At 45.4% G+C, this 14519-nt stretch overlaps 1 protein-coding gene across 3 annotated transcripts in view; it reads left to right on the top strand.

The window, feature by feature from the left end:
- The window catches only part of GALM (galactose mutarotase), a 116301-nt gene that overhangs the window by 59908 nt on the left and 41874 nt on the right, over positions 1-14519 (top strand). Inside the window, exons 1-2 of one of the 3 annotated variants that reach the window (XM_058683086.1) lie at positions 2114-2547; positions 11923-12077. In XM_058683086.1, the coding sequence (XP_058539069.1) occupies positions 2358-2547; positions 11923-12077 (345 nt within the window). In that variant the 5' untranslated portion in view covers positions 2114-2357. Of the gene's footprint in view, positions 1-2113; positions 2548-11922; positions 12078-14519 lie in introns of those variants that run through there. The other 2 variants (XM_058683085.1, XM_058683087.1) reach the window with 2 other exon arrangements.

Raw genomic sequence — 14519 nt, forward strand, 5'->3', positions numbered from 1 at the left:
AGAACATTGAGAACTGGAGGCTGAGAAAAGAAAATGCCGTCTTCCTGCCCACAGAAGAAGAGGTTCTGAGACATCCGTGCTAACACAGCATTGCCGAAAGGGCTTGTATATGAATCAGCCGCAAATGTTAGGTGGGTTGATGAGGATTGCAGAGTTTATGAGAATTTCTGATGAAGCAGCACGCAAGAGTGCTATCGGTTATTGTGTGCGTGTGGCGCAGGCTGTAATTTGACTTGTTTGGGTCTTTTTGTTATCATGTGTGACGCCTCACTAAAGCCTGTTTGTTGCAAGCTCTCTTTTTCCTTTGCTACCACAGTTCCTCTGCTTCATGAATGAGAATTGAGGTTTGTGGCAAGAATGCTAAGTATTCCTTCAAACGACAGACAGAAAGGGCTGAGAGGCAGTTATGTTTTATTCGCATCTGATTCCAGGAACACAATCCCAGTTCTCCTAATTTCCTAATCAGAGATGCATTTTGGCACCCACCACAGTCCAGTTGGAACCCCTCTGAAGTACCTAGAAACCGAACCAAAAGCAGTGTCAAGCCCAGAGGAGTATGAAGGCCATCAAGTAAAACACTTCCAGCTTCCAGCATCCTCTCTCTTCCTGGGCCCAGTACTGTCTAGAGTTGACACATTTCGCAAAGAAGTACACAGGCTCCTATATTTCATCTGGCAATCCTATTAAGGCCTTTAGGAGCTCTATCTTAGTCTTATGCCATCAGAGTCTATTTGGAGGAAAAAAAATCTAAGATTAGTCACCCAACCGTTGAGCAGTACTTCTCAAAGTCTGGTCCCAGGTAATCTGCATTAGAATCACCCAGGAAACCTGTGAAAAAGACAGATTCCTGAGTCTTGCCCTAGACTCACAGAATCTGAAATTCCAGGGATGGGCCTGGAAATATATATTCTTGAAAAATCTCACACAATTCTGAGGCACTCGAAAGGATGACAGTTATTTAATGGTCTGCTTGCCTTTTCCTCTCCCATCAGTACCTACTTATAACCTTTTTCTGCTTGTGGAAAGGAAATAATAAAAGTATAGTACGTGACATTTAGGGGGACCTCAATAAATACTCCCTTAATCCCTTTTTTAAAAAAAATTATGTTTATGTATTTTTGAGAGAGAGGGAGAGACAGAGCGTGAGTGGGGAGGGACAGAGAGAGAGGGAGACACAGAATCCAAAGCAGGCTCCAGGCTCTGAGCTGTCAGCACAGAGCCCAGACCGGGACCGGAACCCACCAACAGTGAGATCATGACCCGAGCTGGTCGGACACTTAACGGACTGAGCCACCCAGGCACCACCGCCCCTTAATCCCTTTTTTTGTTTTTAATTTTTTTTTTTAACGTTTACTTATTTTTGAGACAGAGAGAGACAGAGCATGAATGGGGGAGGGTCAGAGAGAGAGGGAGACACAGAATCTGAAACAGGCTCCAGGCTCTGAGCAGTCAGCACAGAGCCCAAACCGGGACCGGAACCCACCAACAGCGAGATCGTGACCTGAGCCCAAGTCGGACGCTTAACCGACTGAGCCACCCAGGCCCCCCCTCCCCAATCCCTTTTTAAAGGAACTCTGGACTTCAGGAACGAGATGGGAGTATGTCCTCAAGACCCTTCCCCAGTCCCCTGAGGAAAAGAAAGTCAGAGGCTGCCTCTGAGCACCTCCGTGTAACTACACCTGACCCTGTCCAGGCTGCTACTCCAGGCCACCAGCCAGGAAAGCCTCTGGGCAGTGGCTCCAGCACAAACATGTCTAGAATTTTCACTGTGTGGGACAAATATAATGAATCCAGTGTGCAGAGACGCCTTTCTCTAAATCATCTCTGTATTTCTTTCTCCTCTGGATCAGAGTTAACTTAAAACCAGAATCTCCCCCAACGTTCATCTTTCTCTAACTCTGCGCTCTGCATCTTCCAGCATTTTATCTGAAAGTCAGCCACCAAAGTTAACGAACTGCTAGCTCACTGCCTGTTGAGAACCGGGAGCCGGAGAAACCCCCCCACCCCGCCCGCCCCCGCAATCCTGCAGATTCAGCATTTGGGTTTAGGAAAACTACAGGCCCCAAAATGCAATTTCACTTTCCAAAGACTACCACTCCCAACATGCAATGCAGCCAGAGTTAGCAAAGGAAAACCCCGTTTGGAAATTTTGCCTTCCTGTGGCCCTCAGGCAAAGGAAAGGTTTCGAAAGTCGCCAGAAGGTATTTTTTTGCAGGAGCGGTCACTTCCCAAATCCAGGCAAGGCAGGGGAGGAGTCTGGGCCGTGTCCCGCCCTTCTCCAGTAAACTTCTCCGGCTCCAGGTTTGGAGGCAGAGTCGGAAGGGCTGGGAGTAGCTGCACGCCCCCACGCTTTCCCCATGGTTTCGGTGACTAGAGCCGTGTTCGGAGACCTGCCCTCAGGGGCAGGGACAGTGGAGAAGTTCCAGCTGCAGTCAGACGTGCTGAAAGTGGACATCATCTCCTGGGGCTGCACCATTACGGCCCTGGAGGTCAAAGACAGGCAGGGCAGGGCGTCAGATGTGGTGCTCGGCTTTGCAGAGTTGGAAGGTGGGTTGAATGCTGTCCCGGGCTGCGGGCGGGCCCCAGGTCCCCAGCCCTCCCGCATATGCCCCCGACGTGGCCAGGATCCAGGGCGAGTACCCGAGCTCATCACCCTCATCACCGCGAGGAGTGCTTGCAACCGGCAGACCCACTGTGTTTCCATCCTGTGTTCGGAAAAAGACACATGAATGGAAACAGCTGTAGGACTTGGTCTCTGGTTGTCCATTCAGGCTTTGCCTTAACTTAGAATAGTTAAGGGTCTGGGGCTCCCGGGTGGCTCAGTCGGTTAAGCCTCTGACTTCGGCTCAGGTCATGATGTAGAGGTTCGTGAGTCCATAGCTCAGAGCCTGGAGGCTGTTTCGGATTCTCCCCGTCTCTCTCTCTGCCTCTGTCTAAAATAAATAAACATTAAAAAAAATAGTTCAGGGTAAGATAAACCCCAGCAAACCCGGAGCGATCTTTGAACTGCCAGGTATGCAGGGCAGGAGAGGGAAAAGCTGGCTAGAGGGGGTGTGGCTCCAGGTCTTGCCTTGTATTCTTTCTGTAGGACAATCAGACCTGTCTCCTCTACTTCCTCTCTCCTTCATCAGATTCTCCTTGAGCCCTGGTTGTCTGAGAAATGCTCCTCGACATGGCTCAGTGGGTACAGACGGCTTAGCCACCCGGTCTGGTGTAACAGCGCCCAGCGAGGGCTGGCTGCTCGGGAGCCAACCAAGCAGAAGACCAACTCATGGTCTAGCAGTGAGGTCTCCCAAGTAGGACCAACTTTTATTTTATGGGGTTCCATGGGCAATTAGGATCATGAATTAATCCATGCATCCACAAGCTGTTCATTCAGTCACCTCACTCAGCGAGACAGACAAGGTCCTCACCCTCATGGAGCTTGCACTTTAGCTGGGGGGTTAGACATTAGCCAGATAGTCGCATTAAAAAATAATTACAGTTGCAGTTTGATCTCAGCAAAGGAAAGGGTCTGCAATGCCATCCTGGCCCTACTGTGTAGCTAGACAGGAGGTGAGGTCTGAAATAAAGGTGGCAAAAGGAAACTGCTTGAAAATGAGTACGCTTTGCTCCGTGGTAGGGGCGTGGGCACAGCCTGCTAGAGAAGAGGTTTGAGGTTTTCCTTTAGGTGTGTGTTTCTTCTATCTGTTTGGTTCTTTAGATACATAACATGGCTCATGGTTAGAAGTTAACAGAAAACTGAGTATTGGTTTTCTTTGGTGGGGGTTCAGATCTTCAGTCAGAAGGCAAGAGTTGACAAGTGACAAAAGAGGATTCTTTAGAATGATTTTGCTGAGTCACCTCTCTCTCTGTGAGTACCATAACTATTTTCCAGGCTGACACAGAATCACAAAGAGATTACTTGGCTGGTGCAAAATTGCCCAGTGGCGTCGAAGAATTGGACCTACGTCCTAGAATATCAGAGCCAGCAGAGCTTTGGAGACGCCAAGCTGTCAGCCTCTGCTTTTATCGCCTCATTTCCATCTCTGCCTTATCATATGGCCCTCCCTCTGCACCTCTACACACACACACACACACACACACACACACACACACACACACACACACACAATGACTGCTCTCGCTCCTTATCAGTGTTCGTTTAGATGTAAGGGTCACATAGAGTTTAAAATGCAAAGTGTCTTTGTGGAATTCTTATGAAATGTGTGCCCTGAGGGCATGACCGCTGGGAAGCACCAGTGTCTTGTCTTTTCTTTTTTCTTTTTTTCTTTTTAGTTAGTTAACATCCAGTGCAATATTGGTTTCAGGAGCAGAATTCAGCGATGCATCACTTATATACAACCTCTACTGCTCATCACAAGTGCCCTCCTTAGTACCCATCACCCATCTAGCCCATTCCCCACCCACCTCCCCTCTATCAACCCTGTTTATTCTCAATCCTTAAAAGTCTCTTATGGTTTGTTTCCCTCTCTTCTCTTCTCCCCCTTCCCATGTGTCATCTGTTTTGTTTCTTAAATCCACTTGAGTGAAACCGTATGGTATTTGTCTTTCTCTGACTTACTTCACTTAGCATAATACACTCTGGTTCTGCCCCTGTTGTCGCAAATGGCAAGATTTCATTTTTTTGATGGCTGAGTAATGTTCCACTGTGTATATAGACCACATCTTCATCCGCTCATCAGATGGACATTGGGGCTCTCTCCATAGTTTGGCTATTGTTGACAGTGCTGCTATAAACATTGGGGTACATGTGCCCCTTCGAATCTGTATTTCTGTATCCTTTGGGTAAATACCTAATAGTGCCATAGCACTGGTGTCTTATTAGGCATGGAAGTGTTGATTTTGTGAGGGCATTAATACGGTGGAGTTGTCTCTATAAGTCTGTGCCTCTTGGGGCAGTCTGGATGAGGAAAGTATTATCCCCCAATGTTCTTAAAAGGGAGAAAAAGAAATCGATCTCCTTGGATTATAGTGATCTAGCGTGTGCTTTATTGCCCTCCATCTTAGTAACATCTCTTGAGAATGTTAAATAGCATTTTCTTATTAGCATACATCACAGACTTCACATAATGCCAGGTTGAATCAAAGCATCCAAAATATTCTAGGTGCTCATTCCTAGGCTATAATTTAGATGATTGAATTATTTATTCTAGAAGGAAAGTGAGTTATTTTCAGAAGAGGAGAAGTTGGAAAAAAGCCCTTGGAATATCAAGTAACACTTTCTAATATGTGCAGCCATCATCATGGCTCCTGGAAGCGGCTCCTTTGTTCCTTTTTTACACGCCTGTCTTTCAGTTTTTTCGTAGATTCTTTTTTTTTTTTTTTTTTTTTTTTTTTTTTTTTTCAACGTTTTTTATTTATTTTTGGGACAGAGAGAGACAGAGCATGAACGGGGAAGGGGCAGAGAGAGAGGGAGACACACAGAATTGGAAACAGGCTCCAGGCTCCGAGCCATCAGCCCAGAGCCTGACGCGGGGCTCGAACTCACAGACCGCGAGATCGTGACCTGGCTGAAGTCGGACGCTTAACCGACTGCGCCACCCAGGCGCCCCATTCGTAGATTCTTTCTACAAAGATAGATATTGCTAAAGATAAAAGAAGACTTCATGTATGTCATAACGGGGAGCATTCTTGTCTCAGTCAGAATAGTGTGAAATGGGGCTCTGCTACAGTTTTGATCAGTTCTTGTGTATTAAAACCATGTTAAGAAATTGGCGACATTGGGGCGCCCGGTTGACTCACTTGGGGGAGCGTGCAACTCTTGATCTTGGGGTTGTTTGAACCCCATGTTGAGTGTAGAAATTACTTTAAAAAAAATAAAATCTTAAAAAAATAAAAAGGGAATTGACAGCAGCGATTGCCTTCAAGAGAGGCTCTGCATAGCCAGGGTGCAGGGGTAAGAAGGAGACTTTATTTTCACTGTCTATTCTTTTCAAATATCTGAATGTGTAAGTATTATGTAAACAAAACTGAGGTGAATCATTTAAAGCCACAAGACATGACAGAATAAGGGGTTATCTTGACATTACTATGCCCCAGAATATTTTTTTTTTTTTTTTTTGCCCCAGAATATTTTAAACCACAGGGAGGAGCTAAGCATGTACAATTCCATGAAACATGGTCCTTTTTAACTGCCAGGTTAGATGTGAACAATCTCCAGTTTCCCAGATAGATTATATAAACTGCTTGGATCATGGCCATGACCGGAGGTCAGACTGGTTCAGTTTTTCCCTGGGAAAATGAGAGCTCTCTTCTGTAGAATTCTAAAGAGGTAAATCATACGATCTTTTAGTTACAGCCTAGAGAAGTCACTAATGCCTCCTATGAATTGTTCTGCCATTTTTTGTACCTAAAATATTTAAAAATGCGTTTCCTCTTCATGCCTCACCTACAGTCATTATAACTTCTTTCAAAATCTGTGATGAGACTATTTGCCTATAAGCCACAGGTTTAAACAACCTACCCACACAACCAGTGCACTCTTGCCCTTCATTTTCCCTCCAGTTACCACCAAACACCCGGCTCTTACGGCCATGGGAGTCACTATGGAAAAAATAGAAAAAATAGACCTAGTGCTTTTAGAAAACCCTGGCCAATAGCGGGTGGAGGAAAAGGGACCGGTTCAGAGACCGCGGTGTAGGCTTGCAGATGCCTGAGTGCCCTTGTAGGAGTACTGGGGATTCCTGGTTTCAATCTCTGCTTTGTCCCTTAAAGTTATTTAACTTTCCAGACATGTTTCTTCACCTTAGCTAATGGATAATGAGACTAAATGTGCTGCCGCCTGTGATGGTGTCTGACTGTAGCGAGCAATCAGTCGTTTTTATCGCCTTTCTTTCCCTTGCCCCCAAATGTCTTCCTTCACACTACTTGAGTGTTTTACCTCGCTTGATTAATACTGCAAAAAAGGGCATCAAGATCCATGTGGACAGCCAGCAGCTATTTGAAAATATTTAAAATATTGGGGACAAATTAAAAAAAAAATTTTTTTTAAAGGAGGGTGTTCATTCGGTTAAGCAGCCCACTTGGGCTCAGGTCATGATCTCATGGTTCGTGGGTTCAAGCCCCGCGTTGGGCTCTATGCTGACAGCTCAGAGCCTGGAGCCTGCTTCGGATTCTGTGTCTCCCTCTCTCTCTGCTCCTCCCCTGCTCGCGCTCTGTCTCTCTCTCTCTGTCTCTCTCTCTCTCTCAAAAATAAATATTTAAAAGAAATTTTTTTTAATATTGGGGGCAATTAAAGTTCTTGTCAATTAAAGTAATGTTTGCTTTCCTCCGAAAACAGGTTGTAGAAGCTTAGATTGGAAATAGTGGGTACTTTCATTTCACGCTTTTAGGGCACTCTGGCTGAAGTTTGGGCGGTACGAGGTGGACAGCATAGCTGGGGTCCGTGGGACGTTAGAGGAGTGGAAAAGTCCATAACGCTGGTTAAGGATTTATTAATATACTCTGGCCAGTCCTTTGCTCAAGAAAAGGGACAGACTTTTCCTCTACCCTATACCCCCCATCAGCAATTGAAAAAAAAAAAATCATCATTCATGGCTTGACCTAGAAACTTTTCCCTTTTTTATGGAAAACAGTATTTTCTGCATTTGAAAACAAGCGTTTTAGTCATGTCCTATTCAGAATTTGGGGAATGTCACTTCTTGTAATTCTGATTTGATATGAAAGCTTAGTAACTTATGAAGATATTAGTATCTTTGTAACAAATAACATGCATTTGTTCCGAAGCATTTTTCAGAGACAGTTGAGAGCAGCGATTTCTGGTGTTAAAAACTCTTCATCTAAACTAAGGACTGGCAGGTACTGCTTCTCTCCGTGGGCTGTTTACTGTTGCCAGAAATCCATCTCTTCTGAGGGAATTCTTGTAAGCTCAGGAACCAGCAGCTTTGCTGTTGGAGTTGTCACTGTCTCCACAGCCGAGCATGTGGCTGGCAGAGTGGGGACTCCGTGTACGTTTGTTGAATGGATCAGAGTAGGAATCAAAAGTAGACACAACCAAATAATTTTTGAACAAAAATTCTGCTTTTCTTCACATGTTTTAGCTCCTGAAAAGCAGATGAATGGTCCACACTGTACCTCATCGAGGAAATACAAATTAAAACAATAGTGAGGCCCTATCAGAATGGCCAAAATCCCGGACACTGACATCACCAAATGCTGATGAGGAAGTGGAGCAACAGGAACTCTCATTCACCGCTGGCGGGAGTGCAAGATGGTGCCGCCACTTTGGGAGACAGTTTGATTGCTTCTTACAAAACCAAACATATTCTGACCGTATGATCAAGTGGTCATGCTTCTTGGTAGTTACTCAAAGGAGTTAAAAACTTATGTCCACACAAAACCTGCACACACAGCTGTGTTTCTCACAGCTTTGTTCATAATTACTAAAACAACCAACCAAGTTGTCCTTTGGTAGGGGAAAGGACAAACGAACTGTGGTACCTCCAGGCAATGGAATATTAGTCAGTGCTAAAAAGAAATGAGCCATCAAGCCATGAAAAGACAGGGAGGAACCTAAAATGCATACTACTCAGTGAAGAAAGCCCATCGGAAAGGGCTACAAAGTATACAATGCCGACTATGACATTCTGAAAAAGGCACATTTATGGGGGCAGTAAAAAGATCTGTGGTTGCCAGGGGCTGAGGGGATGGGAGGGGTGAATAGGCAGAGCAGAGAAGATTTTTAGGGCGGTAAAAAAATGATATTATAATGATGGATACATATCATTATTCATTTGTCCAAACCCTCAGAATGTGCACCAAGAGTGAACCTCCTGTTGAACTGGGACTTTCGGTGATAATGATATGTCAGTGTGAGTTCATCAGTTATTAGAAATGTGTCTCGGGGCGCCTGGGTGGCTCATTCGGTTGAGCGACTGACTTTGGCTCAGGTCATGATCTTATGGTTCGTGGGTTCAAGCCCCATGTCGGGCTCTGTGCTGACAGCTCAGAGCCTGGAGCCTGCCTCGGATTCTGTGTCTCCCCCTCTCTCTGTGCCTTTGCTGCTCATTCTCTGTCTCTCTCTGTCTTATTTATTTTGGTAATAAATAAACATTACCAAAAAAAATTTTTTTTAAAGAAATGTGTCTCTCAGATGGGGGGGGGTGGTATCGATAATGGGAGAGGCTATGCATGTGTTAGGATAGAGGGTATCTGGGAAATCTGTACCTTCTGCTTAATTTTACTGTAAACCTAAAACTGATCTAAAAAAAAAGTCTACTAAAAATGAAACAAGAGGCTCCTGGTTGGCTCAGCTGGTAAAGTGTGTGACTCTTGATCTCGGGGTTGTAAGTTCAAGACCCCTGTAAGGTGTAGAGATTACTTAAAAATAAAATCTTTAAAAAATAAAAATAAAACAAAAGTAGATGAAGCAAAACCAAAGAAGGTTGTTTGGCCCTTTGGAACTCCTTTTGGTTACCTGGTATAAGGAGTTTTAAAGCTGTAGCTTCAGAAAGAGAGGAGGGAGGGGAGGGAGGGGGAAGCAGGTAGAGAGGTCAGTCTGGCCTATTCTAAGAGATGGTAGTAAGCACAATTCACCAGAAAGCCTTGTGCTTTTCAAATAATGTGATGCTTAAGAACAAGAACCCACAGGGCGCCTGGGTGGCTCAGTCGGTTAAGAGTCTGACTCTTGGTTTCATTCTTTCTCCACGGATCTGTGTGTCACGTCTGTCACATATCGGTCTTCATAGGTACAGGACCTGTCTGGGGTTGTCTCTTTTGTTCCATTGGTCTGTTCATCTTTCTGGGCCAGCACCACACTGCCTTAACTTAGTGAGTCTTAGGATCTTATAAGGCAAATCACTCATCTTGTTTTCTTCAAAATTTTATAACTATGTTGGCCCTTTGCTTTTTCACAGCAAGGTTAGAATTATCTTGTCTAGTTACACACACACACACACACACACACACACACACACAAAACCCTGCCTTGGGGCACCTGGGTGACTCAGTTGGTTAAGCGCCCAACTTTTGGCTCAGGTCATGATCTCAGAGACCATGAGTTCGAGCCCTGCGTCAGGCTCTGTGCTGACAGCTCAGAGCCTGGGGCCTGCTTTGGATTCTGTGTCTCCCTCTCTCTCTGCTCCTCTCTCACTCTCTCTCTCTCTCTGTCTCTCTCTCTCTCAAAGGTAAATAAATATTAAGAACAAAAACTTAGGAGCCAGACTATGTTCAAATCCAGGTTCTTTTGATAACGATCTGTGTGTTTGGGGCAAGTTTCTCAACTTTTCTGTCCTCAGTTTCCACATCTGTAAAATGAGGGTAATAATAGTGTCTACCTCATAGAAGTATCCTGAAGATGAAATGAGTTAGATGTAGAGTAGTTAGAAAGTGGCTGTCTTAGGAAGAATGTGGCGTGAGATGTTATGATAGTCCATGGGTAGGACTCCGAGGACCTACAGGTTACCAAGGGAGTGAACCAGGAAAGACCTGGAAGAGAATGATTAATATTTCACTCATGCCCAGCCAGTTGAGTAACGGGACCCTGGGTGAATGCTTAAGAGTCTATATCCTGAGAGCCCTTTCAGGCATGGTAGAAATAGTTCATAGGCTCGAATTGCATATTCTTCTATCAACACAGATGGGATGGATGCAAAGAACCATAAGAAAGGGGGATAGAATTCTGAGGGTGAATTCTGAGTGAAAAACAAATGGGAGGTTTTTTTGCTTTCTTTAAACTTTTTTAAAAAGTTGGCCTAGAAAAGAGCAGATTACAAAGCAGCATGTATACTAAGACTCCATTTTTTTTTTAATTTTTTTTTTCTTTTTCAACGTTTTTTATTTATTTTTGGGACAGAGAGAGACAGAGCATGAACGGGGGAGGGGCAGAGAGAGAGGGAGACACAGAATCGGAAACAGGCTCCAGGCTCCGAGCCATCAGCCCAGAGCCTGACGCGGGGCTCGAACTCACGGACCGCGAGATCGTGACCTGGCTGAAGTTGGACGCTTAACCGACTGCACCACCCAGGCGCCCCTAAGACTCCATTTTTATAAAGAGAAGAAGAAAAGCACATATATCCATAAACAATGGCGATATATACATAAGAATATTAACAGTAGTTCTCTCTAGTGATGAGACTGGGATGATTTAAATTTCTTTGTGTTTTGGGGTGCCTGGGTGGCTCAGTTGGTCAAGTGTCCAACTTTTGACTTCAGCTCAGGTCATGATCTCACAGGTTGTGGGTTCAGGCCTCGCATCGGGCTCTGTGCTGGCAGCATGGAACCAGCTTGAGATAATCTCTCTCTGTCCCACTCCTCCTCGCACTGTCTCTCTCTCTCTCAAAATAAATAAATAAACATTTAAAAAATTTTTTTAAATTTCTTTGTGCTTTATAAAGTTCTTTCAAAATGTTTGTAAGGAGCATGCATTACTTTTGGAAGGGGACAGTTTGTGTGTAAAGCCAGCCATTTTTCTGTGTTTCCCTGAGGGCTTGGATATGCCTAAATTATTACTACTTTCAGGTTCTCTCAGAAGAAAGTGAGGGGTGGGGGGAGTACCTGGGTGGCTCAGTCGTTAAGCATCTGACCTCTGCTCAGGTCATGATCTCACGGTTCATGAGTTCAAGTCCCACATCGGGTGAGCATGAGCCCTGCTTGGATCAAGCCCTACTTCTCTCTCTCTGCCTCTCCTGGGATTCTCTTTTTCTGTCTGCCCCTTGCTTACTTGTGTGCTCTCGGAAGGAAGGAAGGAAGGAAGGAAGGAAGGAAGGAAAGAAAGAAAAGAAAGAGAAAGAAAGAAAGAAAGAAAGAAAGAAAGAAAGAAAGAAAGAAAGAAAGAAAGAAAGAAAGAAAGAAAGAAAAGAAAGAAAGAAAAGAAAAAGAAAAAGAATGAATAGAGTGGTGGGCAGCACCGTGAGCCTCACCTTTGGTTTGAAGTTTTAAAAAACACTTTCATCCCATGTCCCTCATCCCATGTCCCTGCAGGGTACCTCCAAAAGCAGCCCTACTTTGGAGCAGTGGTTGGCAGGGTGGCCAACCGAATTGCCAAAGGAACATTCACGGTGGACGGGAAGGAGTATAAGCTGGCCGTTAACAATGGGCCCAACAGTCTGCATGGAGGAGTCAGGGGCTTTGATAAGGTGAGTCAGGGGCATGGACGCAGTCCTCACCTGGCAACTTCACAAGCCCCTTCAAACATACCTTCCATTTGCCAGGCTCGACCCTCGGCCCTACAGCAAATGGGTGATACGGGAAAGAGGCTGGTCCAGTGATCGAGGGGAGTCAAGGCACTGGCCCTGTTCCAGGACCCGTCCTTCTGTAGCTCATCTGACCAGAACAGGCAGGGGTCCCTGAGTGAAAGGGCCGCAGCCCTTGACCTGGGAAAGAGGGAGAATGACTTTCTCACAGCGTCTGGATCAGGAAGTCCAGTTGACGTTAGGCACAACAGAAAAGTGGCTTAAACATAATACCTACCTTACTGTACTTACTGTACAAGGCATTTTGCACCTATTCTCTCCCATGCTTTCTAGAACCCTGTATTCTCACCAAATGAGAAATCTGAGGCTATGAAAGGCCATATAACTCCTGAGTTGGGCTGCCTGACCCGAAGCCCTCATTTCCAGACCAGACCCGCTGGTGTCCTCCACAGCTGCTGTAGGTGCCCCCAGGCCAACACACACCCCTGAGACTGTCGCTCAACCCCCTCCCTGGGCAGCGTGGCGCCACATCCAGGCCTACCCTTCCACCGAAGTGCCTCACGCCTCAAAATTACCTCAGATTCTCCCCAGTTACCTCTTTCCACACTAAGAGTCTTATTCCCTAAGTGAACCCCTGGAAAAATAAGGCTGGGAAAGCAAATTGGTCAAACACCTTCTCCTTGAGGTAGAAATGCCTGGCCTGCTTCCTGGCTGTGTGGGAGTCTGCGGATTACCCCCCAGTGACTCTCTAACTAGTCTAATTTCAGGGAGGTAATTTTGGTAGCTAACTCTCCTGTAAATTATACCACCCAGTTTATTTCCCAGGGAAGAGCCAGAAAACACAGGAACGTGTATGGCAGTTAAAGGTCACAGTTTCTCCTTTTCTGCCTCTTACTGCCACCTGTCCCACTGAAGGAAGTTGGTTACTGTCTTTCCCCTGTTTCACCAATTTCCTGTTTGTGGCCTAGAACCACATTGCCTCATCTGTTCCCCTTTCCTCCATGATGGAACCACTCACACCAGGAAGGCATGAAGGCAAGAGAGAGCCTCTGTCCTGCAATACTAGGGCAGAGGGTCTCTGGAATGTGCCAGGTACAAGGCATATGGAGCTTCCTCCAGAGGAAGTTGGGCCCAGCTCTGTTCTAACAGGGATCTTCAGAGGAGCCTCAGAACAGCACCTGTTCTAGCTTGTTCCTGTCCCTTCTATTTCACTGTAGTATTTTCTGTGGGGTTGTTTAACATGTGTGCCCCACGAGAACATAGCAAGATAGTGAGTATACATATCCTTCAGTGCACTGGGCCTACTGAGCCCCTTCGGTGAAGTGGGGAACATAATATGGTGGGCGTTCCTGAGACTCCAGTAGAGTGAGGGAGCCGACCCTTACATGAATAGCTGTTATAGGCAACAAGCCCCATAATATGGATGCCAGTGGTGCGCTAAAGGATCTGAGTGTGGACAAACACATAGTAACTGGGGAGGCAGGATTTGAATCACCCTTGAAGAAAGAATAGCATTTCGTTTGGTAAGTAGATACTGGAGATAATGGCTGTGTTGATGCCGAAGCCCAGACAGAGGTAGGGAAAGATGTGGAATGTTATCGTGGAGATACTGAAAGCCTTTGAGCTGTAAGCTTTCATACAGTAACATGAAACAGTATGAGAGGAGCTTTGTTTCAGGTTGTAGTTCATCTCAGCAATTACTGAATAGTTGTTGGCTTATAGGTAAGTCTTCTTGTACTTATTTCAACACATTTTTTAAATTTTTTACTTATTTTTAATTTTTTTTAACGTTTATTTATTATTAAGAGACAGACACACAGAGCATGAGCAGGGGAGGGGCTGAGAGATGGAGAGACACAGAATCTGAAGCAGGCTCCAGGCTCTGAGCTGTCAGCACAGAGCCCAACGCGACGCTCGAACTCACAAACCGCAAGATCATGACCTGAGCTGAAGTCAGACGCTTAACTGACTGAGCCACCCCGGTGCCCCAACACATTTTTTTTTAATGGTGAAATTTGACGGGGTGCCTGGATGGCTCAGTCAGTCGAGTGTCCAACTTGGCTCAGGTCATGGTTCATATGTTCGAGCCCCACATAGGGCTCCTTGCTGTCAGTGCAGAGCCTGCTTCGGATCCTCTGTCCTCCTCTCTCTCTGCCCCTCTCCCACTCATGCTCTCTCTCTCTCTCTCTTTCAAAAAATAAACATTTTTTTAAAAAAAGATGAAATTTGAATAACCTAACAGGATTAGAAATTGTTTATAAGTAGGCCTAAATATGCAAACATGGAAGTTTTCAGGAAATGTGGAAACCTCAGGCTCTGGGATATTCTCCCATGAATAGAAATTTTATTTTCCACAGAATTATACTCATCTGATAATACTGGTTT

The sequence above is a fragment of the Neofelis nebulosa genome, chromosome 9, assembly GCF_028018385.1.
Source record: "Neofelis nebulosa isolate mNeoNeb1 chromosome 9, mNeoNeb1.pri, whole genome shotgun sequence".
Classification (NCBI taxonomy): domain Eukaryota; kingdom Metazoa; phylum Chordata; class Mammalia; order Carnivora; family Felidae; genus Neofelis; species Neofelis nebulosa.